At 38.7% G+C, this 27682-nt stretch overlaps 1 protein-coding gene across 12 annotated transcripts in view; it reads left to right on the top strand.

The window, feature by feature from the left end:
• The first annotated feature begins 5593 nt into the window (after positions 1 to 5593).
• BRSK2 (BR serine/threonine kinase 2) overlaps positions 5594 to 27682 on the top strand; it is a 325977-nt gene continuing 303888 nt past the window's right edge. For 9 of the 12 annotated variants that reach the window (XM_057412868.1, XM_057412864.1, XM_057412866.1 and 6 more), the window contains exon 1: positions 5597 to 6064. In XM_057412868.1, coding sequence (XP_057268851.1) covers positions 5971 to 6064 — 94 coding nt within the window. In that variant the 5' untranslated portion in view covers positions 5597 to 5970. Of the gene's footprint in view, positions 6065 to 27682 lie in introns of all 12 variants that reach the window. The other 3 variants (XM_057412861.1, XM_057412862.1, XM_057412872.1) reach the window with 3 other exon arrangements.

The raw sequence follows: 27682 nt of genomic DNA, 5'->3' as shown, positions 1-27682 counted from the left end.
AGTTTCTAGGCTTCCTGAGCAGTCACCTTGCAGCTGGAACCAATACATAGAGCTGCAGGTTTTCAAGAGTGGTACCTCACTCAATTTTCTTTACTTTTTGAGGGTTCTTGAGCACTGATCAATAGATGCTATTTGTCTTCTGAGAAGCATGCATATAATCTGAGGAGATAGCTGGCCACATGTTCTAGTGTCAAATTTTTAAGGGCAGACAGAAACAAGCTCATGGAAAAATAAATCTGTTGAGGACTAAGGCATACACAGAAACAACAATCTGAAAAACAGTTGGGTCCTGAGAGAGTTCTGCAGGGAAGAATAACATACACTTGATCTGGACTTATTCTTCCCTGCATTTGTGTTTACAGGCACTGCTGGAGACACAATATTAGGGTAGATGGACACTTGATCTGACAACACAACACAGACATCCTGTGGTCTCCGGTACCTCAAAGACAGGTCAGTTACTACATATCAATCCTCACCCTGAAATGTCTGACTGCTTTCAAGTTTGGTTTCCATCAAGACCTAGTCAAAAGCTTCACACATTGAACCTATGGAGATGTCTGTATATCCATATTCTTATGAAATACAAAGTTCAGTGTATGAAAAGTCTTCAGACAGAGGTTTTCATATTGTCTTATTAAGTTGGAAAAAGCTTTATCTTTCTTAATAGTTTAATAACTCTCTGAGGCAGAGGTAAGGACAGCAGCAAGCTTGAGAAAAGGACTAATATTTGTAAAGTGACGAAGACAGTCCACAGTACAGGGGAATTAATACTGTGAAAGAAGTTCTCTACTTTGTTAATAAACATTTTAAAATATTTTACCTTAATTCAGGTTGAAGCAAAGATGACATGTATTCTCTTCCCTTGTTATTTCCCTTATCATTATTATTATTGGTGGTAGTAGTAGTGATTTGTGTTATACCTTAGTTACTGGACTGCTCTTATCTCAACTGGTGGGAGTTACATTCTTTCGATTCTCCTCCCCATCCTTCCGGAAGTGGAGGGAGGAAGAGGGGGATGAGTGAGCTAACGGCTGCGTGGTTTCTGAGTTTAAACCACGACACCCTCAAATACCTGGCTCAGTTTATTATGGAGTATCTATACAAGAAGGTTAATTCATAGAATCCTAGAATGGTTTGGGTTGGAAGGGATGTTAAAGATCACCTAGTTCCAACACCCTGCCATGGGCAGGCACACCTTCCGGTAGGTCAGGTTGCTCAAGGCTCCATCCAGCCTGCCCTTAATCACTTCCAGGGATACCCAAAATATGTTATTCCCAACATTACTTATCGAAGGGTTATCATGTGTTCATGGGTATGTGGATGTAACATATGGTTCAGGTTGTGATAATGGGCCATTATCACATTCATATTTATCATGATATGATAAATATTATGTTCATTAATTATCATTATTCATATTTGCCCTAGCAGGGTAAATATGAATATTTTTGTCCTGTTTATCTGTAATATGTCCTTATCATTGGTACTAGTTATTAGGTTATTCTAGTTGGAGACAAACTCCTAGTTTATATGAACTCTTCTTACCACAAGACTACTATTGATTCATTCCATCTTAATTAAACAAATTTATTGGTGCCTTTTCTTGGAAGCCTTACACTTCCTGTTTTTCATTATTAACTCCACAAATATATTCAATTGAACAAGTAAAAAATATTTATTAAAATGTCCTGATGGACTTTTCCTTTCCTGTTCTTCCAGCTTCTTGCATCATTTCATGATCAATCTTGACCCTTAAAAATCTCATGGGAATAAAAAAGACAACCGCAATTGTCTAAGAAAGTGAATAAACATGAGGACTTTCATTAGACACAACCTAGTGTTAATGGGAGTGGATGAAAAAAGCCAAAATATGCAAATAATTTTGCTTTGTCATAGAAGTATGATAAAACTGAGCAGCATTCTAGATCTTTTTTTATGCACTCCTTACTCAAGCAGAACTTCTGCTGGCATCTGTGTTGAGTCCTTCCTGAGTAAAATTTCTGGGATTTTGTCTCTTAATGAGAACAATGAAACAAAAAGATGGTGCCAATACACTAACTATATACTTAAGCTTACACTGCCTGTTCATTTAAGCACAAGATGATACAGAATAAGGTCAGGGGAAATCATCCTATATTCATCCCCAAAGATATCTGATATATCCAATGACAGCAGGACCCTGTTTATTCAAAACACTTTTGGAACATCAAAACATTTGGATAAACAGGGCTTCAAATAATTGAGGGAGTTATTGTATAAGTAATTCACACCAGGGGGACATAACCTAGATTCAAAGGAGTTCCAGATCAAAGGGGTACAGATAAATGGGATTTTTCTCCATATGAAATAATAAAATAAACAGCATTTGATAATTCAGGAATCAAGAAGTGTCCAAACATTTTTTTTTCCCCCAAAATACTTTATGATGAAAGGTCAAAATTGTTGCAATAAGCCATACAGAAGAATGTCACTGTGAAATCAAAATAACTACATGAGACCAAAAGGTGTGACTTTGGGTGTTTTTGAGCATGTATACATGTATACATGTGTGTGTGTGCCTTGTTCATGGTGGGCTTTGTTCTATTTCTTTTAAACTCACCAATCTTTCAGTCAGTATCATGTAAAGTTTATGAAGTTCCTTGATCTTATTCTAGCCATACACAGATCTTCAACTTCTGCCATATTTTGTGGTGGAAGGTGGGGATTTGTAACATCTGTGGCTCTGCAACTCATTTTCCCCAATGCCCAACAGAAGCAAACTATGAAATATACAAGTTTAGTCTTGGATGGCCAATACTATGTGATTGTTCACCTTTCTATTACTATAATGGCCCAGATATGGTTTATCTGCATACAGACAAAATCTCCTAATAAACGTCCTTTAAAATACAGATTTTGGAATTTAAGAAGAGGTTAAGTGTAAAGATCTATGCTGATACTCACCCCCTGCACCGTTAACATGGCAGGATGGATAATTTGCTAATTTAGAAGAATAAATGGCCTTTGCCTTTGTCTGAAAGCTATGCTCACATTCCCATAATTCAGTACTGCTCCTTACTGTCTGTGTAAGGACCTTTAATAGTGGTGGTGGCAGCAGAGAAGACAGACTCAACATTTAAAGGGGAGTTAAAGGTCTAAAAATATGACACATTCTGGTTCCACCCCAACACCTGATTTCTGTGGCTAAAAGCCCAGCCAGGAGATGCTTCTCCTGCCACCCTGCCTCACCTCAAACAGCCCCATCACAACTCGCTAGCCTTAGAGAAAGGAGGATCCCAAATGGATGGTGTGTGGAAGGTGCCTTCTGCCTGATGTTTCAGAGCCACTTTTACAGCCATCTCAAGACACACCGGATTGTCCTGCCGAATCCCCCCTTGATGTTTCTGGGCCTGGTAGTTGGGTGTTTGAGCCCTCAGGTCTGTCAGCACTGCCATTATCCAGGTCCTGCACCACACCTAGAGCATGTTTACCCGGTGCCGGGGCAGGCAGTGCCTCACCCCTCGCCATGGAGCAGGTCTCCCAGTCCTGCCAGCCGCCCGTTTGGCCGCCGACCCTAACTCCCTGCCCTGTCCCTCTCCACAGGGTGCAACCCCCTCAGCCCCAGGCTCCCCACCCCACTTTTGGCGGGAAGAGCGGTGTCGCGCCGCCACGATCTCGCCGACGCTGCCAGCAGAGCCCGCTGCTTCCTCTCTCCTTCCCCATCCTGTCCCGCGGCTACATCGGGGGCTGTAGAGTAGAAGGGATGAAAGGACGGTGTGGGGAAGTGCCGACTCGGTTGTTGGCGTCGTTTTCCTCAACTGCTTTTCCTCCCTCCTCGATGAGGAGCTACGGGCTCAGATGTGTGAGACGACGCACCGCGGCTCTTGAGGGGAGAGGGGTGGGAGCGTGATGAAAGGGTGAAAGAGGAACAGCTGTTGGGCTTGCAGTAAGGTAGGGGAAGAATGGTGCTTGAATGAAACGTTTGGGGGAAGCAGCTTGGAGAAATGGCAGTTTGATGTTGAGTTTAGTAGGGGCAGAAAGTAAACACCTGTGAGGGTTGGAGGGAACACAGGTTGCCGTTGGAAAAACGTAGAGGCAACCCTCTCAGCAGAGCAGTCTGAGTGTGTGGTCGCAAGGAGAAAGGGGAGCAGGAACGGTTTGAGGCGTTTTGGAGCTTGCTGGCAGGTTGCTGCAGCGCACAGTCTGGAAGTGAGTAAAGATGAGTCGTAAAGAGCAAAGCAGGGAGAGGTTAAAACAGGTGTTGAGGTTTTGTTTCCTGAGGAGACAGCAGGATACCTTTGAATTGGTTTAAGGTTTCAGTTCACTGGCGTGGTTTCCTCTTGCCTCCTCATCATGTTAACTCCTCTGCAACCTGTTGGGTAGAGTTGTGTTGTCTGTGATGCACGTAAAGAACCAATTTCTAGTTTTATTCCAGTTTTCATCAGCAGCTGCTATTTGTAGATACAGGTATTGAAAAAAGGTAGATTTTGCTCTTTAAAAAAAAACCAGTCTGAAATAGTACTTTCTCTCAATGAACAACAGGTAATGATAAGGCCTTGTACAAGTTGTACCCTCTCTTCACTCTGCCTTTCTTTTATATGCTTGTCAAGGCTTCCTTCTCTGACTTCTTGCTCTGTGTTGTGTCTCAGTTACAATTTGACAAGAATATCTTGACCAGTTCTCTGGAATGGAGCAGAGAAGAGAATATAAAACCAGAACTCAAGTGATGTACTGGTTTCATCTTGATAGCCCTGGACTCTGACTGAAACTGATGTACTTTTTGAATTCCGGACCATACACAGGCTTGTGCATAACATATTAGCATAGTCCACATTTCATCCAACTCCTTAAGCTCTGAAGGTTAAATACAGGCATAAGTACTTGGACAGAAAAGGTGGAAGTTTTCTTATGCTGCTAGTATAGGGACTGTGGATCTGGTAATCAGTTCCCATTACTATCTAATCCCTGGATTTTCTACTGTCTGTCTAATTAAGATAGTGGCCATGCCATTTTTTGCTGCTTATCTAAAGATCTGAACTCTATTTGCTCCAATCAAACTCAAAAGCAAGTCTGTCATCAAATTAGTGGTTATAGAATTGGCCCTGTCTTTTTCCTACCTTTTTTCTCTTTGCCTTGCTCCCCCTCTTCCCCCCCCCCCCCCCCCCCCAAAAAAAAAAAAAGAAAAAAGAAAAAAAGTTTCTTTTTAAATGGTAAACCTCATGGAAGAAGTAGGTTCTTCAGAATCTAATAGAATCAATTAATTTTTCAGGTTCATTTTCAGAAGTAAGGTTTTTTTGTTTTGTGGGGTTTGTTTATTTTTTCTGTTTTCTGCCACAATCTCAGCTTTTCTTTAATACTCTGGAAGTATAGCTGCATAATGGAGTATACTTCAGAGGAAAAAAGTATTTTTTGTTCTTAAAATAATATACACATTAAACTATACTTAATTATGACTTATTAATAAATTGATAAACGTAGGTGTTTGCTATTGCATTGATCACGATGCTCTGTGGCAGGCAGAGGCAGTAATTGCTGCTGATGGGGAAGAAAAGGTAGTGGAAGGAGGCGGGGAGAAGGGGGTGACAGATGAGGAGATTGGCTGCTTTTAATGTCAATCACAGCTGCGTGCTCCGGCTCTTCCGCTGCTCTGGCTCTGGCTCTCCCTTGAATAGCTCGTAGAGGGAGCAAGGCGTGCGGAGCTTGGATCACCAGCATCATGCTCCTTGGGCTTGGATCGGAGATCCCCCTCTTTGAACATTAAAATAACTCATTCGTCCATCAACGTCCCAGGCAGACCCAGCGAGAAAGCACGCACGTGAGAGGAAAGAGGAGGAAGAGAAAAACCTGCAACCAAGTGGACTAAAGCAAAGAAAAAAAAAAAGAGTGCTTTGCTTGCACAGCTGCAGAGTGGGAATTTAAAGAACTGCAGAGAGAGAAATTCCATCTCATCAGCACATACACGTTGCAGAATTACAGATCCAGGTAGAAATGACATCAACAGGAAAAGAAGGAAGCGGAGCTCAACATGCACAATATGTTGGACCCTATCGTTTGGAGAAAACCTTAGGAAAAGGACAGACAGGTTGGTTCTTTTGCAGCAGCACTGGCGCTAGCGGGAAGATGCTGTAGCAGCCAGTGAGATGTTGGGGATGGGATATATGAGGGTTTAGGTTTTCCCATTTGCTGTTTTAGTGGAGGTAATATTCATATGGGATTTTTGCCTTTATTTATTCTTTCTTTTCTTCATTTTTCCCTTTCCCTAAAAAGAAAAAGAGTAGCCCAGGATGCTTTATGTTCATTACTCCTGCTAATGGGTGTTGTTCTGATGACAGCCGGAGTGCATGCAGAGGAAAAATTAGATGAATAGATGCTCTGCTGGTGGTGAATTTTCACATCAATTTCTTCACTGCCCTACTTAGGAGCATTTTCTTTTTAATCAAATTATATTGAAATTAAAGGTTCACAGCCTGTAGTACCAAGGAGGTGGTGGTAGTGGGGGAGTCACCAGCAGTATTTCATGACATCATGATTGAAAAGGGTGTAGTCCTTAAGGTGCAGTTGGGGGGTTGGAAATATGTACAGTATGTCTGTGGCACTGACTGCTGTGGGTATTTAGCAAATATGGATGGATGGGCTGGTGGTTTTTGTGGGTAGGGTCAGAAATAAAAGAAAAATAGAGGATTGGTAGCAGAATTCATTTTGGTTATGCTGTGTTTTTGTAGGAGGGATTGGGGGGAGGGGAGATTATTTAATTATTTTTCTTAAAGCTTGTTTATGAAACTTGCCCCCAGCAGATTTTCCTGAATGGAACAATGGTAAGAAATATTAAAAAGAGGAAGCAGTGGAGGGTATTAGCAGAGAGCAGATGCTTCTGCCCTACATGACATAATTAGATCTCTTAAATGCATTCAAGATCTGGACTTACTGTTGCTTGCTTGGATAGCATATTCACTTCAAGGGCAGGGGAGCATTGATTGGAAGAAAAACCCTAAAAATAAGCCCAAATGTCTTCCTTTATTTATTTATTTATTTATTTATTTATTTTTTTAGTAACAGGTGCAATAAACAATGGCATCTGGCAAATTCAGTGGGTCAGGAGCCCCCCAGAAATCGATTAAGATTTGAGATTATAATTTAGGGAAAGGGGAAGATCAGCCATATCAGCCATAGGGGGGCTTCTTTGGGCATGTGGGTGTTAAGTGTTGTTCATTATGAGTGGACAATAAAACATGATGCATTGTGGTGTATATATATATGTATTTTTTTTTTTTAATAACCCAGCCGAGCTTTGCCCATCTGTTGTCTAAAGGATTTAATAGGCGTTTCCATTCCCAGCTGCTGCCTCTCCTTTGCCTGCTTCCTCACTGCTCTGCATGGCAGCAGCTCTGCAGTCCGCAATTTTCTTAGGGACACAGTCAAAATCCAGATCTTTCTCTGAAAGAAGCAATGCTCTTCTGAGATGATTGATTTTACACCCCCCCCCCCCCCATCCTTCCCCTCCTCTTCACAACCCCATAGCAACCATTCGGAGACATGGATGAAGATGACACTGTCTTCTAGTGAAAGTGACTTTTTTTTTCTTTTTTTTTTCCCGAAATCTCTTCCGTGTATCAGCTGCTAAAAGGTAGCTGCCTGTCAGTGTTTTGGTTACCACCTTTATTGTTTGCAGAGCTCAATAAGCCCTTACTTCTACAGCTGTATTCTTACTAAAATTTGGTCTGATAATGAAAATACCAAAAAATAGCAGTGTATTGCTAACAAAACTGCCCTATTTCTCCTGGTAATCCTTTCCTGGATTGTCCAGGTCATCAAAGAGCCAGCTGTACATGACAAATCCATTTTTGTCTTTATCACTATTTCCTATTTTCTTTCTCTCACCTTCTGGGCACCCCTCCCTCCCCTTTAAATACAATTGTGTCTGAGATTCCTGAAAATACAGCTACGTTAACCTTTTGCTCCATGTCTCATAGCCTGATGTTGTGGTTCTAAAGGGTTATCTGCAGCTTTGGTTATTTTTTTTCCTCTCTACTAATCTTCCTATCTTCCTCCTAAGTGATTAGAGACGTGGGGGTGGAGGGAGAAGGAGAGGATGTATTTAGGGGCTTGCTGCTGTTGGCCTCTGCAGTTATTCAACCAGCTGGACAAGGTTGAAAGTTTCCTTTTGCAGTTTTACCATATAACTGATCTTTATAGAGATTTCTCTGCTGTTTGCACACATGAATGCACATAAGATGCACAATGCATGGTGTCACAGAAACTGGGGGGGGGGGGGGGGGGGGAGGAGGAGGAAGAGAAATCTTAAAGTAGCTGATGTCAGTCTGTCTTCCTTGCTATACCCGCCCTTGATAAATGGAATAATGCACTGAGGTAAAATCTAACTCTGTTTTAAACATACGTGGCTAAATATGGAAAGATGCATTCTGGTCTTCTCGCGTTTTCTGTGCTAATCGCATTTGGGAGCTTGCAGAATGGCATGAACAGTGTGTGGTACGTAGAGCTAGTCCTCATCCTGCTTGTTTTGGATGGTAAGCAAGCAACCTGCAGCATTTTAGAGAGAGGACAAGTGCAGTGTGAAGACCTGATTCACCACACGTATGTTCTTGTGTCTAAAAAGTTATAAGTACAAAGGTGTTTGGCTTGCAGTGGCATATGGCTGAAGAAAATAGTGGTTGTAATCATTTCTTTAGAGCTTGGAAGATTAGGAGGTGATGATTTGGAATATCCCCTTTTCCCCCCATCTCCCGAAGGTATGAGGAGGAGTGAGAAATAAAATCTGGCAACACGTAATGATGAATGGAAAGAAAGCATTAAATTGTGTTGCTAAGTCCCATCCATTTTAAAGTGATCTTCATATCAGTTTTTATTTTGAGTGAAAAATTCTTGACTCTATAAAGTTATATCAGGTCGACAGGTCTAGCTTTGCTCTGAGACACATCAGTATCATGCAAATGTATTAATCACTCTTAGCTGCTTTTTACTGTGATCAAAAGAAGGGGGTTTTGGGCAGGGGTGTGAGTTAATAGTTCAGGGCAGACTTAGGGTGTCACGGAGGGAGAACTTAATGGTAAGTAGAACTCTCACTGGCTTTCTCTCTGTGAAGTTCTCACTGATTGACACTTTGATAGCTGAAGAAAAGTGTTTACCAATAGCAGCCTACTGGCCCCTGCAAAGAGGTCCAGTTGCCATATCTGGGACATTCATGGAACCTGGTGACATCTGGCTGTGGGTGGGCAAAACTGATGCAGAAGTGCCTTCAGTCCAAATTGGTGGATAATGACCATTGTTCAAAGTGTTGATTAGGAAAAAAAAAAAGGGCTATGGAAAGTGTGTCCTGAGTGCACACCTGGGCTGGTGCATCAGTCAAGCTTGCTGAGGGTGACTGGTGACACAGAGAGAGAATTAGGGCTTCTTAGGCAGAGATGGTGGAAAAGGGCTACATGGGACAGTGCTGAAAAGTGTCTGTGCTTAGGTCTCTGCTGGTAGTCGGAATGATACAGGAATGAAGGGAAGTTATTTTTAATAACACGGCATAACATATAATCTGACTACTACAATAAGATGGTTTGCTTTTGTAATAAGTTGAATTCAGAGCACCTCTTGTCTATCAGCTGGAGGAATAGCTCATGGAAATCTCTTTGAATGGTTTTGCAAGAATACATGAAGCAGCATAATCTTAACTGTTGTACTAAAAGAATTATACAGAACTGTCAGTGCAAAAGCTCATTACTATATGTATATACAAGTATGTGTGGAAAGGTTTTTTTATCCAATTTTTCTGTAGTTAATTATAGGAGGTTTTCATTGTAATTAACAGTAATGAGCAAAGGATGTGTGTCATGTTACAATAACACATATGGAAACAGTGCCTCAAGAAACCCCAGTCGTACCTGATTATGAAGCGCTGTTTTACTTCTAGATCAGAGGTTTATCTCCATTTGTCACTAATTCTGTGTGAAATCACCTTCTTGCGTATTCCTTGCTTTTTAATTATTACTTTTTTTAATTTCTTAAATATCTATCTTCATGTTTTTCTTTGGGCCTCATTAAACCGTTTCATCCTTGAACCTCTGATGATTAATTCAGATTTTCTGTAGTGAATATTTATTAATGAACGCAAAGATGAGGAACTGAAGTTTTTCTTGTGAAGGGCTTCAGCATTTTGGAGGGTTTTCTTGTGTTTTCATGTGATAGTCACCATATAGGCTTCAGCACCATTGTTTGCTATGGCATCAATTCAGTGTCCAGTAGAAATTACTGAAATGCTGCTTTGTCCACAAGCAATAGATATTGGCTCTAAGTAGGAGTTGCCCTGTTCACTTTGAGATAAACTTGATGAAAAATTCATGTTGCTGATCCATTTGTCTTGTTTCTTTCATTCTGTTTTAAGCCCAGTTCTGCAGACATACAATGTAAAGAATATTGCTTGAAACTCACAGCACTTTCACCTTTGCAAAAAGTGTAGGGGGTCCCTTTGCTGGATTGTGTAACATGTAACTTATAGCTATATTGGGGTATAATGTTAATTATGTATGAGCCATCAGTGAGGTGTTCAGCAGTATGCTATTGGGTTATGTAAGGAACCAAAAATGAGTAGATTTGGGTCTTAGTGAATTTAATAGCCTTTAATTCAGTGAGAGCTTAACCAGGATGTTTCTTAATGGCCTTAACCACCTGTTTCCATGACACTGGCAGGAACAAATTTATTAATTTTTTATCTGTCTGTCAATTTTGGTTGAAATTAAAGCTTTAGCTCTGTTCTGTGATTCTATTCAAGGAGTGTTTCGTAGACAATATGACCTCAGAAGCCTGGTTTCCCTAGGTAAGTTTGCTACACAAAGTATATCCTTTTCATTCATACTGCTACAGTTTTTTCAGTCCGTCCCAGTGTGTTGGATCTAGAGAGAATCTAAGGAGTCTAGCTTTATTCTATTTAGTTGTCTAGATGAAATTTTCATTACAGAGGTGTAAATCATTATTGTAAATCATTATTGTAATTTCCCCATGGCCTTTTTAAACAAAAAACAAACCAGTATATATTCTATTCATGTTTTCATGTATGTTTTTTACTTTCCTTAAAAAAATTTTTTTCAAAACAGTGAATCCATACCCTTTGTCATTATAGTCTGTGAAGACTTAGATGGTTATTTAGTAATCATAGAAGTAAAATACTGCAAGCGATACTGTGGAGAGTAGAAGTCTTAAGAATGAAATTTTGCCAAGAAAGGTTATGTCATAGTGATGTCGACTTAATGGATTTTCAAGTAATGATTATGAATTTTGAGGGATTTGGTCTTTCTTAACTTTATATACACCTTTGGTCTGATTGTTCAAAAGTATTGTTTGCCTTCAAAAGTACTGCATTACTAACTGAAGTGAACTAGGATCACCATGCCACATATCTGAACTGCAGAGCACAGGCATCTCTGTATTGCACAGTTCTGATATCCCTTTCAGGACTTTTAACCCTTTGTTTGTTTGTTTTTAAAGCAAATTCCTATTTGCTAACTACAGTGAAAAGGATTTTTAGCTCTATCCTTCTGGAAACTTTGTGGAAGCATACTATTAGTCTTTTACCCCAATATCATAGCAGAATTATTGTGAACTTATTGAAAATTCAACTAGACTCTGAATGATTGTTTTCTGTTGTAAAGCACAGTAAGCTTTCTTACCCAAGAGTTTCTAAAATTCAGATACTGTCAAATGAGCAGTACTGTATGACTGTTTATATATCTATGTTTCAGACGCAAGTGGTAACTATAGGAGCAGTAATTTCACACACAGAGTTCTTGTACTGCTCCAGAACTCTTCTGGTTTTCATCATCATTCTGATGTCATTTTGTGCTGCTGCAGTAAGAAGGACTGTGTTAGTATGAGAGAGGTTGCAGAAATCAAAAAAGCTTCTCAGTAGAATTCACCTCTTGGCAAGAATTCTTTCTGGTCTCTGAAAAATCTATGCATCCATGAGAAGAGCAGTTGTCAGAATTGAGTGGATCCGCCAGTGTATGTTTTGGATTCTCCAACATTGCAATACTTTTCAGTATACCATAATTTTACTCCAAACATTACATTTTGGAAAGTCTTCAATATTGTATGCTTTAGAGAGTGAAACATTAATTGCAATTGTGATAATAAATATTGACATCCACTTCAAAATTAGTAGGTAAATAATATATAACAAATGTAGGTGGTTAAAGAATTCCAGCTTTCAGAAGAAATTTGAAAGGAAATGAGGAATTTGGAAATAATGCCCTCTGAAGTAAGAGATATCGCATGAGGAATGTATTATGCATATAGGAAAATAGTCAAAATAACAAGAGGTGGAAGCCTGAGTATAGATTTCTGTGAAGGCAAAGGCAGAGACATAAATGAATGCTCAAGGAATGCTCCTTTTCAAATGTGAGATACTGTAAATTGCCTTTGTGAAGTTGGTCTGGGTTTGAAGTTGAGCTAACTTAAGCAGAAAGATCAACAAGCCTGTGATAACTAAGTAAGGGTGGCATGTGTTGTATATTGTGGGTTGTTTTATTAAGAAATATCTTAAAAAAGAATAAATTGATTTTATTTTAAACAAACCTAAGATGTTTACCAATCCTACTCATTGATGCTGTTTTTCTACTAATGGAATATGAGATGGTTCCATTTTCATTTCATTCATACACAGTACTGTGTTTCTACAAAACATTCACAATGATCTGTAGAGTAACATGAATAATTGTAAATAGTGTTCTTATGAACAGTTTTCATCTTCAGTGTCTGTAAGTACAGAGTGATTTCCTTTAAGTCCTTCTTTTTTTTTTTCCAGATTTTTCTGGGCAACAACTATTTTATTACCTTTCAACAGCTGTCTTTACCTCACTTACCAATTAGTTGCACTTAAACATTATTCAAAGATTTAAACTGTATTCTTGAATGTTGTCTGGATATGTTGCATAAGAGTGTTACGTTCTACTTGGACAGTTGTGTGAACACTTCCAACATAAAAGTTTACAAGTGCAAACTGAAAATTAAGTTTTCCTGGACAGTGCGTATGATTTCCATGAGCAGCCTTTCCTGGAAGATGTGAAGCTTTCTAGAAAGGGTTTTTTTTTTTTTTTTAAAGGTACACAAATACAACCAAATCAGACTTACTTAATTTCAAATGCATGTGTTTAGAGCATATTAATAGTACTTTTCCAGTTCTGTTTGACTTGTTCTACATTTTGAGTAGGAATATAACATTTTTTACTAATTCCTGTAAGTCTGTTTACAGACTAGAAACATTCCTGATAAAATTCTGGTAAAAGCTACATAAAAAATTTCACCCCAAAATACTTTTTTCATTGCTTCATAGGTTTTGAAAATTGGGTTCAAATGGAATTTAGGTGGAACAACAGAAATTGTATTGGTTCCTTTCATACAAGTGTATTACTCACTATTGATGTAGCTGCAAGCATTTTTTTCTTGAATGCGCCATTTATGGCAGAGATGCCTGTGAGATAGGAATATACTGTTCCTTTTGCAATGACCTTGGGGTTTTAAAGGCTAATAAATGAAAGTGTAGCATGAGACTGAGGATAAAGAGCAATATTGACAAGAAAGGTAAATTACAGTGTTTAAACAAATCCAGGTACATTCTCTTGCAAATGATACTGCTGCCTTCATAGTAGTGCAGGGTAACCCTCAGGATGGTGCAGTTAGCTGATGGATAGTTATTTAGTGCTGGAGTGGGTGGAACAGAATACCTACCTTGAATTGTAAGCTTGCTCAGTTTTTAGTTTGTGAGAATTATATCCTGAAGGCCACAAAGATCATTGTCAAGTGACATAAACTGAAGTAGTCCTAAAGCTGCCCTAAATAGCTCTTTCATAAAGTGCTAATGGCTGACCTTACTGTTTTGCACCCCTTGGCTGTGCCAGGCAGTTTCTGCCTTTTAGACTTCCGCTGTTCCTGCTCTGGCTTCCTTGCATAAAGATTGGTGTATAATTAACAAGAAATTAAAAAAATTCTTTTCCTCTTCAAATAAACTTTTATAATCTGGGATAGTGGAGAGTATGAGGTTAGACTGGAAGGGACTGTTCCTTGTGTAGCTCACCACTGATAGATGCCTTCTGTTCAGTTTCTTAGCTAACAATAATCAGTGATTTTATAATTAAGGAGTTTGGGGAAAAGAAAGAAAAAAAAGTAGATAATTTGCCAGTTACTGACAAAAGGAGATTATTGCTGGCAAAAGCTTTGTTCCAAGAGTTGTACCATCAACTGACAGTAAATGGGTGCAGGGTGCAAGGAGGGGATTCAGGAAAGAGGGGTTTCAGGAAAGAAGCCAGCATTAAGTGGCTTAGAGTGTACAAGTACTATAATTTTTTCTTTTTTTGTTTTAGTGTTCCAACACTATGTGAGAATTACAGGCATGATCTTTCCAGTGAAGTGCTTAACTTAAAAGAAAAAGGAAAAAAAAATAGGAAAAAAGAAAGAGAACTGTTTTCAAGCATCCATTTAGTAAGTGCTCTTCTGGCTGCCTGCTTCTTTCAAAACAATATACTCTCTTTATAGCCTGAGGCTTTTGCAATTTTGATTTACTATCTTTTGCAGTATATGCTTAACATGGGAGAAAAAACCCGTGTGATAATGTTTATATTTGTTAATAATGTCTACAATATGTATGTATTATCAACCTCTGCTTTTGCAGTGTCATCCCTTTGTGTGTTCAGCTTTATGTGTCATAAGCTGACTGCCCTTGTCATTTAGCTATTAAAAGCACTATTGACTGGAACAAAAATAATGGAGGAGCTGGTTTCTGGGAGAAGCAAGCTTGGTCTGGACCAAAAAGATGTTAATTTTCTACTATCTGTCTCAAGCCTACTGTTAGAGTAGACTTTCTGAAGAGTCCACTAGAGGGGAGAAACTTTTTTGCTGTAGTCCTGTTTTGCCTCGTTGAAATGGTAGGAGTTGAAAACATGGCAAGGCAAAGGATCCTGATTGAAGGGTATGTCTACCTTGCGATCAGAGGTGAAACACAAGCACTGGTGGGTAACACTGTTACTCCTGGCACATGCAACAGTGAAAATAGGGCAGTGCAGGCTGTGTGAGGATTGGCGAAGCATGTTTCTGTTTCAGTCTGCTAAAGGTTGAGCAGCGGTCCTTCACCTGCAGATGAGAACGTACCAGGTCTTCATATTCACCCAGAAGGGAATGTTGATGGAATTGCTTGGCTCTTTACCTTCTTTCACTCTTTCCTAATCATTCTATGTGTGGCTAGTGGTGCAGACACTAGATTTCTACAGAAATACTCTTGGAAAAGTGATTGTTTTGTTGCTTTGGTCCAGAATGAGATGCATTGTAGATCAGGCTTGCAATGTTGGCTCACCTACCCTGTGAGGAAGAGGGACCAACAGTAAGATGAGCTGGTGAGGTATTCTTTCCTTTTTTTTTTTTTTTTTAATGTTTGTTAGAAAAAAAAAGAAAATATCCATGTTTTGCTCTGATAAAGTCTGAGCTAACCTAACACAGGACTTTGCTAAGACTACCATTTTATTGCATTTGGATTAAAACACAAGTTTAAATAGGAAAAGAAGACTTAACATTCCATATCTTTGTGGTATGAAATGCACTATGTAAGGTGTTTAAAATTTTTTCATGCCTTTGTTGATTGTTTGCCAGCAGAGTGTTGGGTTACTCATCATACCAGCTCTTCCCCCTGGGTAAGTTTCATTCAGTGACTGCATGAATTCTTTTTAATTACTGTGACCTGTCCCTAAGATTAAGGAATGGATTTGATTTAGAGTTTTACCTTACTTGAAGCTCTTCATTTCTCCCAGTACTTTATTCCAAAGCTCTCATCTTATTTTCAGGTTGTAAATGGTGGGTAGCTTGGCTGTCTTGTTGAGATGACCTTCTGTCAGCAGGTACAAGATTGGCCTGGAGTTTTCCTTTTGAATTTCTGGTCATCTGTTTTTTAGTTCGATGTTCTTTTGGGGAGTTGGTTTTGGTTTGTGGGGTGTTTTTGTTTGGTTTATATTTTTTTCAAATGTCAAAGTTACCTTGCCTTTTCAAACTGGAAACTGATTGAAGAATTGGTATCCTTATCCAGAGGATGCTAGACAGGTATTTCATTCTTGCTACCTCTGCAGTCTCCTACAGCAAATTAATGAAGACTAGAAAGTTATTATCAGAAAACCTTTGGGAATGTTGCAGTTCCAGGACTGAACCCCTTAATCATTTCAGCCCTATTTAAATAGGGTGATAGTTACTGCTAGAAGAGCAGGTAGAAATACTCTAAGCAAGAAAATAGCCTACATCTAAATAAGTGATAATTTATTCTTAGAGATGTGGCTTGGGTGTTTTTTTTTTTTTAACTGTATGGTCATGGTAGACTGAAAAATAAAGTAGTTCTGTGTTTTTCTCCCACTTCTTATTAGATGCACTGTCTTTGGAAACTTAACACTGGTGCACTGTGTGAGAATGCACTTGGAGAATTATTTTCTCATATATATGTTTTGTCTTTCATGTGTCTTGCCTAGGTTGTGAACTGAGAGGAAAGATAATTCATGTTACATTATCTGCATATAATCCTTTTCATGCTAAGATACTAAACTCACTTGGGCTTTTGTGTGTGCATATATGAGAGATTGGGATTGCTGGAATCCTGCTACCCTTCAGATACTGCTCTTACTTTAAGACTCTTACACAAAAGTTAGGAGGAAAAAGTGGTGCTAAACCACACTGTGATTCCTTAGTGCTGGGGGAATCCCCAGCTAGCTTGATAGGCTGTGTTCCTGCCTACTTCCTGCTGCTGAAGGGAAGATGGGGACTGGAACTTGGTCCTTTCTATTTGAAAGCTGAGCTCAGTGATTAGGGAGCGTGGAACGAAGGGAGCCCTCTCGGCATTTCCTCACTGTATCCATTTTGGTACAGTGGCAGCATTTGAAGTAGTCCTTTCATGCAGAAAGCTGAGAGGAAGGCTGAGAGCTGCTTGTGTGTTTGCAATGCCTGTCTCTACAAAAATCGTCACCAAAGACAAAGCCATGTATTATATTACAACTTGGCAATGACACAAGTGCTATAGCCCTATTAAATGTGGGCTTTTTTTGTTGTTGTTGTTGTTGTTGAGAAGACGTGGCTGTGAGTTGTACAGCTTTTAAGGTTCCTTATACTTTGTGAGCACCAGCCTTAAAACAGCTTTTTCCATTAGCTTTTGAAAGTATTTAAATATACGATTCCTTCCCTCCCTCCCATCTTCTCACTCATTTGGATTAGTAAAGCTCAATTAAAATCACTAATCATCACCAACAAAGAGAGATCTCTCCTGGTGTTTCTGGGGTTTGTCCTATGCTCCTTTTCTTTGGGGTTTGTGGTTTATTTCATTGCTTGTATTTGTGAAATCACATCTTCTTGCTTCTGGTTGTTTCCCGATTGTGCTGAAGGCATTACTTAATTAAATTCCCCACTCAGTTATATCTGTGCAATACCAGTGATTTCGAGGCCTTGAACAAGTTTATATGGGAGGGGAGTTCGACCCATGAGCAAGTTTCTCATTTACGGTAGCAGAGGCAGACCTCTGGCAGTCTTCTAGTTAAGAGCAGCCTAGGAATGCATCTCCTCTGCGATGAATATTTAAGCAAATTAGAGCACAGAGTGGAATGATACTGTAAATGAATTAATTTCAAATTGAAAATACAGGTCCAGCATTTTATAAATTACTGTCTTTCATCCTTAAAGCAGAAGGCTGTCTGCTCAGCTAACAGACATGTTAAAGCCTGCAAATGTTTTAATATATTTAGCAGCAATTCTTCTCTAGTATTCCAGACATGCGTATATTGAAACCACCTGACCAGTTAGCATTAAGCTTCAGGATGTAGAAAATGTCCTTAACTTTATTAGGGCTGTGTCCTTGCTAGGGAGAGTAACCACCGGACTACTACCATGGTTGGGACAGTTGCCATGTTGTTACCAGCTGGCTCTTCCTGCTTGGAAGAAATATTGCAAAAATAGGCATGGTTTCTGGGTCTGTGTTGTAATGCTGTCATCACTGTTACTCTTATTGCCATTGAATCATGTGGACTGCTTCTAAAGAATTCATAAAAAGTGTGGTTAGAAGAGCAAACTTAATCTCATGTTTACTGTTCAAGTGTCTACACTACTGTAAATTTCTGAAGAGTGCACTAGAGGGGAGAAACTTGTTTGCTGTAAGCCTTTTTTGCCTCATTGAAATGATGGGAGTTGAAAACATGGCCAGGCAAAGGATCCAGATTGAAGGGTATGTCTACCTTGCAATCAGAGGTGAAACACAAGCACTTGTGGGTAACACTGTTACTCCTGGCACATGCAACAGTGAAAATAGGGCAGTGCAGGCTGTGTGAAGGTTGGAGAAGCATGCCAGAGCAGTTAAGAACCTTAATCTGTGTTGAAGTCCAGGTTTGCCCATCTCTACCTGATAATTTACTTGTACCAGTTGTGCTGTTGCTCTGCTCTCTTGGTAAACTTTGCACCTCCTACAAATCAATATAGTATGTCAGATGTGGATGAGTATTTATATGTGTAGTGCACTGTATGCTTTGTGTAGCTATGATTTCATGTCAAGCTTTTTTTTTTGTGGATGCAGAATAACAATCTTGCGATTGATGCTGTAGAGTTCTAATTTGGATGTGAAAGATTATTCTGTACTCTCAAGGCTTGTTGGATTAAAGGTACTCAACTCCTCAAAGGATTGGGTCCCTATTTGTACTCTGATAGTCTCTAAAATGCTACAGAGACCTAGCCAGGCCATTTCTTGGGGGAAGAGTAGTAGAGACATATACAATACAGGCTCTGTTCATCTAATTGTGCAGTTGTAAGGCAGATTATACAGAAAAAACTATGTCGTCTTCACTGGCCCTAAGAGGCTCAGCCATTGACTTGGGGTGGAGCCTTTGGCAAGTTTATTTATCTTTTTCTATTTTTTTTTTTCCTTCCCATGATGCTCTGTTGTAAAATTATGATAAATCTCAACTTCCTTTTTGTGACTGGCATGATTAGCCAGTAAGTACTGGTAGCTTTTTAAGAAATAAAAGGCAACATGGAAAGGCCTGGGATAACCCTACTGTTCAGGCCTAGTGATTTTTTTTTTGTTTGTTTGTTTTTCTTTTTCACTAGTGTCCATTTTTGCTAGCTTCATTTTATTTAATGTACCTCTGTAGATTTTCATCTCCTGAGGAGACTGGACCATACAGCTTGGTCTGTCCAGGTGATGATACCTTTTCATGCTGTATTTGTCTTCGATAGATTTTCCCTTTGATTATTCTAATATAGAAACATAAATGCTGAAATCTTTGTGGCTGCAGTTTAAAACTGAAATTGCTTTAACTATCTAATAAAATAGAAAAATTGCTTTGATGTTTCCATTCTGACAATTTGTGCCTATGCTGACTTGTGTTGTTTTTTTGCTTAGGACATTTGTCCCTCATCTCTCAAACAAAATGTCACTGAGTAAAACAGTGTTTGTATGATGCTGTGTGTTCTACTTACAAAAGATTTATAACTTGGTCACTTTTATTTATGCTTCTGTGGAGCTGGTAGAATTATACTGCAGTGTTAAAATGCAGCAGTTTCATTTTCCTGCAGGCAGCAGCCCTCTGGTGGTGTGGGCTTTTTCTTTCTTTTTCCTAAGTCATCTTTGCAACTTCTGACAGACTGATAGAGAGGCATTTAAAAATGCCTCAAATTAAGCTGTCCTATAGTCCTTATATATCCACTGTTTTCATTTTGAATCCTCACCTCATCAGCACCCCTACCTAAATTTGGAAGTGGAATTTAAAAGGCAAAGCAAGGTTAATAAATGCACTCAATTGATAATACCAACAGTCTTATTTGGTAAAATGATATTTACCAAATGCTATTTCAGTAGGTTTCAGCTTCCAGAACTATTGCCTGGAAAGGTCGGAGTGAAGTGGGTGGTGAGGCTAATGGGTTATTCTAAAGACTAGCTGAATTGTTAGGAATGCAGGCATTTCTGAGGAGGCTGCTGATGAGCTTGAGAATTTAGAACATTCTTTGGTATTTCAAGGGATGACCTTACTAGTCTGTTATATGAGCATTAATGATAGTTAGTATTGCAAGTTACTGCCTGGAAAACATATTTTGGCTAATGGGGAAAGAAAATCTTCTCATCAGTGCCCTAGGAGTGACATTTACCCTTTTGGTAGTAGGAGATTTACATATCACTTGAGTCCCACTTAAGACCGATTTTTGAAGTACTAAGTTATGTACTGGGAGGTAAAAGTGGGAGTTCACAAAGTAGATAAAATATTAGTCCTTACTATTTTTGAGATGGTAAGCCAGAGTTACATGCTAATGTTTCTGAAATTATTAAGTCGGTGCCAGGGATGCATTTGGCTTGTTTCCTTTTCAGGACTACAGTAAATGTCAAAATCATGCTGTATCTGCAAGTACTTTACTGCATAAATACTCTGTCTTGTAGGAAGACATTCAATTTTGTTATGATTGAAACCTGAAGTATTAAAAAAAAAAAAAAAAGAAAAAGGGGGGAGGGCTAGGAAGCAAGCTTTTAAATAACTGAAGCTGCACAGAAGTAGTAATTTCTTCAGTTTCAGGTTTTAGGGTAAATAATTCCAGATTTATTTTTTATTTTTTTATGTACTGAATTTTGACTGTGGTCTTTGCAACCTAATTTATGTCTGTAAAGTAAAACAGAAGTTACTGACTTGGCTTGTGTCCAAGCTGACAATTATCAAGATATTTATGCCAGCTAAGGCACATGATGCAAAATTATTGTCTCAGCTGTGACACTTTAAAAAAGTGTAAATATTGACCCTTTTTGCCAGGTTTGCCTCAATTATGAAGGGTGTCCAGCCTAGTGCATGTATCACTTGCACAGTTTGGGATCAGAGTCTGATCCATGCTAAGAACTTTCCGTGCATGTATCTTATGTATTAAAGGGATAGTGTCAATTTCTAATTTTTAAGAATTAAAAATTGCAGGTGACAGAAGGTGAAAAGGAAGTAAAATTAAAAGGGAAAGCTAGAAAAAAGAAAATTCCCCAACCCCCTATCACAATTACCTGTCACAGATCTTGAAACTGAAAGCTTACTTGAGGTTTGCCTACTCCTAATTGTAAAGAGGGAAATTTGGGAGTAAATCCACTGAACTGAGTGGAGATATTTTAGCATAAAAGTAATATACACAGAGGGGGGATTTGACATCTTTAAATGTTAAAGATTCGGAGCTTTTGTCATGTTAGAGCTATTTTTTTAAACATAAAAATATCATTGTAGATGTCAAAGCATTGCTAGCTCTTGCCTAACCCACAGTCTCCAAAACATGATTTTATTTTTGTTTATTCCCATTTTTGTTTGTGATGTAAAACACAAAATATCATAATGCCTACTGTAGTAGGTTGCTGGTCTTTTTTTTTGGAAGCAAAATAAAAATGTGTTATTGCCTGCATATGTGTCCAGCCTAAAAATGAATTTAAGTGGTTTATGGCCTCTGCTGGAGGTAGGGTGTTGAACTTGATAAGACTTGTTTTGATCCTGTGTAACATGGGATCAAACTGTAACTGTATGGGATCAATCATGTAACTGTACATGTACCGCAGGAAGAATTAAATCTCAGAGACTTTATTTCTTAACTGAGAAGCAGCTATGATTATAGTGTCCATAGCCTGTCTCAGATACACATTTTCTTTGATTTCCTATTATCTCCTCACTTGCAGAGTATTAAAATTTGAAAGGAAAGTATTTAAAATTGTCCTCTTACTGGTTCTAGTTTTGTTCATGGATGCATTTGGCAACGTGACCTTCACAGTTTTTTCCCTCGTAATGTTTGTCCAGCTGTGAAGTTGCATAGATGTGCTATTTCACCACATTTTGGAATTTGTGTAACATGAGCCAGTTCATATGCAAATAGTATTTAAACATCAGTTTTAAACTGGCATATTGCCATCCTGGATTTTTCCCCTAGTTATAACAGGCTGTTTTAAATGAGAGTCTGAACTTCTCCTTGTTCATCTGATTTGTACCATTTCTGTTTTGATCAGAGATTGTTTTACAAGAAAACACACGTAATGATGGGTCAGATTTTTGTTCTTGCTATGCCTGTTTGTTTGGTTTTTCTTTCCCTGTTGCAACTCCACTGCTTCACTGACATTTCCTTGGATTTACTGCAGTTCCTCACAGCAGAGCAATTTTCTACTGTGGAATGTATTGTCTTCCATATGTCCATATGAGAATCCCCACACTGAAGTCAGCAAATGGGTGCTGCCAGAAAGCTGTTTTAAGTCAGAATATTTTGTAGTTTCTGCTTCTGAATTATATCTGGAATTATATGTAGACCAAACAACGTCAGCAAAGACTAGATAAAAGTCATTAAAGGATATAGATAGGAATATTAGTCAAATATGATTTGATTATAAGCTGTACCAAAAAAAGAAACAACAACAACCTGATGCATTCTCTTTTTGCTAACTGTAATTCTTATTTAAAATGGCATATACTACTGAAGAGAAACATTTAGTAATTCAAAAGTGGGTGACTAAGAAGCAATACATATGCAGTACCATTTTTTTTTTTTCTTCCAGTTTTGTTTCCAAAACCCCTTACCTCTGGCTCTCATAGTAACAGCTATTAACAGCACTGGAAATAACTTTTGGTTTTGTTATTCCTCTCATGCTGTATTAAACCTTTATTCTTTGTCATTCAGCAAGTCAGTGGTATGGGATCATCTTATTGCTCACCCTTTGGTTTTTTTGTTTTGTTTTGGTTTTGTTTTTCCCTCTTTTCCTATGGCAACTTTGCCTGCTGGATGTGTCTGGGTTTAGCTTGATTCCCAGCTTTGCCAGCAGCATTATAAAATCAAAGTGTAGCATTTGAAAAAAATCTGCTGTATTGAAAAACAAGCTGGAGCAATCCAGACTTGGATTTCAAAAGGAGTGGAAAGATCTTGATCTATGCTGCTTTGCAAGCTCAGCACCATGGACTGTGATTGACTGTAAGCTCACCATTATGAAAAACTGATGGTTGTTTAGTGTTATGACAGGCTGTAAAAGTGGGATATGTGAGATTATGATGAAGCCTAGAGTCTGTCTCTCTCCACAGGCAAATTGGTGCTTTCCTTATGCTGTTGTAAAAATGGTGGTTCTGAGGTTGGTGGCATGATGGTTCTGAGGTTATTGAGTCTTACTTTAGATTTAGACTCCTGCACAGAAAACATGTTTTAAACACGCATTACTCTGGAAGCAATCTGAATTGGTATCCCATCACCTTAATTTGAGTTGATTTATTTTATCTAATGTAACTGAAAAGTCACGTTTTGTGACTGTGGGCTAGATGTATCCTCAATTGGTGCTATTTGATTGAGTGCTTTGGATTCCACACTGCTGGACTGACTTATCTTGATTATGGATTTGACCTTCTATATAAAGGCAAAGACTATAAATTTTAAATTTAGGAAAGGTCTAGATGTTGGATTCTCTCTTTTCAAACATTGCTATTTGAGAGAAACACAAACACATTATGGAAGTTTTTGTGTCTAAAGTTTTAGATATTGCACCCTTTCTGCAAAGAGGTATGTATTTGTTTCTGTCTTTGAAAAAGCCAAAGGTAATACTTACCTTTTTCTTTACCTTCTTTCTGTAACTAAATAATCTCTGAATTTATAGCAGCTCCATTTCTGTGTTTATGTAATAGCCATAGCTTGGCTGTTGCCTCTATTCTATGCTATCCACAAGTACTTACAATTCTCTTTCAAAATTGACCTCTGTGCTTACAATTCTTATGCTTGGCCTCTAGTCCAGAAATTACTTCTCTCTCAAGGGTTCTTCATAAAAATCTATATGACTAGGTTTATTTTATCTGACTGTTGGTTGCAGGAGGTGGTAAGGAAGTGGAAATCACTAGTTCGGTACCTTTCTGGAATTAAACCCTTGAGAAAATAAGGATAGTCCTTAACTTGATGTTTATTCAGTTGGTTCCTTCCCAGTATTTAGCTTGCTCCACATTAGACTTCATAACTTCTGTACTTCCTTTCCTTTTCATTAGAAGTCCTAGAAGTTGTTAATTTTGCCTTAATACCCACTGATAAATAGTCGTGTAGGTGAAACATGCAGTTACACCGAGATACTGTTGGTTACAGGTAAAATTTTAAATCTGAAGTCTAAACATCTTTGAATTTCAGGAGAATGCTTGTAGGAAAAGTGGGGTTTATGGGTTTTATTCCAGAACTGTATTCAACCACATTCTTACTTTTCATCCAAGTAAGATGCAAACTGGTAAAAGGTCCTGTCTCTTAGATCAATTCTGGACTTTGTCCAAAATCTCATGCCATTCAGTATTGTTAAACCCAAACATCAGCCTAGTTCAACTTTGTGTTTGTATACACTTCAATTAGTACCCAGGCAAGAAGGGGGACTCCAGACTCCTGTGGTGAATCTGGCTGATGCCTGAATTTGCTAATTTAAAAATGTCTTGGTTATCTCTACTCTATGCTGCTATCAGATTTAGACAGCTTAGTTCTTGATGGGCTCAACAGGAATATTAAGATAAAACAGCACTGTTCTCTGTTGTTACAGTACAGTGTAGTAGATGTTGTTCAGTGGACAGTTTTAGAAATGTTGTACCAGCTGACTTAGAATCACCAATAGTAGGATTTTAGTTCTTTGTGCTCAGTATCTGTTGGTTACTAATTACCTTCTATCTGAAAGTGTCAAAGCTTATCTAATGGTAGGTTTTTAATTCTAATGTAGGGATATGAATCTGTTCCCAACATCCATTTGTATTTCAGATATATGTTATTATATATTGTACAAACCCCGAAATGAAAGGATTTTGGTGCTACTTTTCAGTTCTTCTTTTACTTCCCTCTATATACAAAACTTTGTTCTGTTTTACTTCATTGAGATGATACACAACTTATTAAGGGGGCATTCTTAACATATCATCTCTATACCTTTCATCCTCCTGCACTTGCCTAACATTATTTTGTATGTCTCTTTGTACTCTGGTCTTCAAAACTGGCAATCTGTATATTTTCATTCTACCCTGTTATGATGCTTACACACTTGTTGATTTTGCTGCTTGTTTCTGGATGTTACGTATTTGTTAGGCATTTTTGAGGTCAGTATTCCAACTGAGGATGGGTCATTGATTTATACATCGACACTGTCTCATTCTTAAGTATAATTTTTGTTTCCATTGTTTAACATTTTGTTGTCACTTCTGACACATGGAGTTGATATTTTTATTGCGCTGTCCAATATAATACCAATAATGGTAAGTCTTCAGTGACTCCAGTTAACTTGGGAGTCAGATATGTATCTTACTAGTTCACATTATTCTTTCTATCATGCATCTGTCGGCACTGAATTTCATCTACAGGCATGCTGTCCGACCACCAAACTTGATATGTCATTGTTTTAAGTGCTTAAGTGGGACATAAGTAATATATTGGTCTTCTGCTAAGCTACTCTGCAAGGGTAAATTTCACCCTTTATGAGCTGATGCATCCTGTCACATTAATCAGGGATGTACTGTGCATTTCCTAAGGCAATGTAAAGGATCAGATTTCCCTATTAACCCCTTCAGAACTGAATTAAAATTTGTTGCCATATCTAGAATATGCACCACAAACTTGATGTATCTACAGCTCTGTCATATCTTATTATGACCATAGGGGAAATAAAGAAATAACAGTTTGCTGGATACTTGAGATCCTGAGACTGAAAATGTCAAAACTAATGTATCCAGGTACTGTGAGATTTGTGGGTTATTTTCTGTTGCTCATTCTATTTGTAACATAGTTTCTTTTAAAGCAAGTCTGTAAAGGTTCCACCAAAGTCTAAATCATTAAGTGAAAATTTGAAGAAGTGACTGATTTATGTCCATCTATCCTTTTTTTTTATTAAAAGGAAAATTCATTTCTTCTTTGTTTCATGATTTTATAGGTAGGTGAGGAAACAGCTGGACTCGAGCTTAGGAGGTTTGATTTCTTTACATATCTCTGATTTTGAGACTCATTTCTTGACAGTTCTGTTTTGTCACCTATAATATTATTAATGTTTCTTACATAGTCTACTTTGAAATTTGAAGGCTCAGTGTTCTGAAGTACAGCAGGATTTCATAGAATCATAGAAAAGTTAGGGTTGGATGGGCAGGGACACCTCACACTAAACCGTCTCACCCAAGGCTTCATCCAACCTGGCCCTGAACACTGCCAGGGATGGAGCATTCACAAGCTCCCTTGGCAACCTATTCCAGTGCCTCGCCACCCTTACAATAAAGAACTTCCTCCTTATATCCAATCTAAACTTCCCCTGTTTAAGTTTTAACTTGTTACCCCTTGCCCTATTACTGCAGTCCCTAATGAAGAGTCCCTCTCCAGCATCCTTATAAGCCCCCTTCAGATACTGGAAGGCTTCTGTGAGGTCTCCACGCAGCCTTCTCTTCTGCAGGCTGAACAGCCCCAACTTGCTCAGCCTATCTTCATATGGGAGGCGCTCCAGTCCCCTGATCATCCTCGTGGCCCTCCTCTGGACTTGTTCCAACAGTTCCATGTCCTTTTTATGTTGAGGACATCAGAAGTGCACACAATACTCCAGGTGAGGTCTCACAAGAGCAGAGTAGAGGGGCAGGATCACCTCCTTCAACCTGCTGGTCATGCTCCTTTTGATGCAGCCCAGGATACAGTTGGCTTTCTGGGCTGCGAGCGCACATTGCCGGCTCATGTTCATTTTCTCATCAACCAACACCCTCAAGTCCTTCTCTGCAGGGCTGCTCTGAATCTCTTCTCTGCCCAGCCTGTAAGTGTGCCTGGGATTGCTCTGACCCAGGTGTGGGACCTTGCACTTGGCATGGTTAATCTTCATAAGGTTGGCATTGGCCCACCTTACAAAGTTTTGCTGATGTCTGACTTGCCTTTCTTTTGGTCACCAAAAATATCAACAAATTGACAGACCATATAAAATTACTCACCTCTATGTGCCCCAAATGAGGGAGGAAAAGATAAAACCATGAAGACTATTCTTCTTCCTACTTCCCCAGAATAACAAAATGAAATAAAACTGCGGTATTAAGGGTGTAAAAATGTGAATAAATGGAAGATTTTTTTCACCTTTGCAAGATGATGATTATTATTTTTATTATATTATTACTATTACCGTGCTTCTGGTTTGGCAGGGGAACTTGATGGGTTCAGTGATCACTGACTGCTGTAGAATTGGCAAATTGTGACCAGCTGTTCAGGGGATGCTTGTGTGATCGTGAAAATCCTGCTTATGCAGTAGAGCAGGGAGAAGGAGAGAAGAACATGCTGGTACCTTAGTGGATTTAGTTTTACACGGTAGCATCTGCTGAATGTGCAGTGACTCTTTTACTTATTAATTTAACCTAAACCCCATAATTATTTAATGAGCAACCTCCCTCTTTCTTTCCAATTTGTTTTCATCCCCACCCCTTCAAAAGTGTTGGCTTCAGGAACTGTGTAAGGCACCTTAGTCTGTTTACCCTCTGCCCAACCCTGGGTATTGTGTATGTTGTTTTGATTTATTTAGTAGCATTTTTTTATAGATATATAATCTTTATGAAATTGTAAGGAGGGGAGAAGAACAGGACCCTTAAATGACAATCCGTAGCTCCTGTTAACTAGTGACAGATGCCTTCTGACATGACATTTTAGGGACTTCAAGGCTCCTTATAATAATTTTTGTGGTTGGGAATGACCTTACATATCAGAAGGT

The sequence above is a fragment of the Pezoporus wallicus genome, unplaced genomic scaffold, assembly GCF_028554395.1.
Source record: "Pezoporus wallicus isolate ANWC-B61680 ecotype Strahan unplaced genomic scaffold, APGP_CSIRO_Pwel_v1 scaffold_6885, whole genome shotgun sequence".
Taxonomy (NCBI): domain Eukaryota; kingdom Metazoa; phylum Chordata; class Aves; order Psittaciformes; family Psittacidae; genus Pezoporus; species Pezoporus wallicus.
The sequence above is the reverse complement of the archived record's forward strand: the minus strand, read 5'-3'. Positions and strand labels throughout refer to the sequence as shown.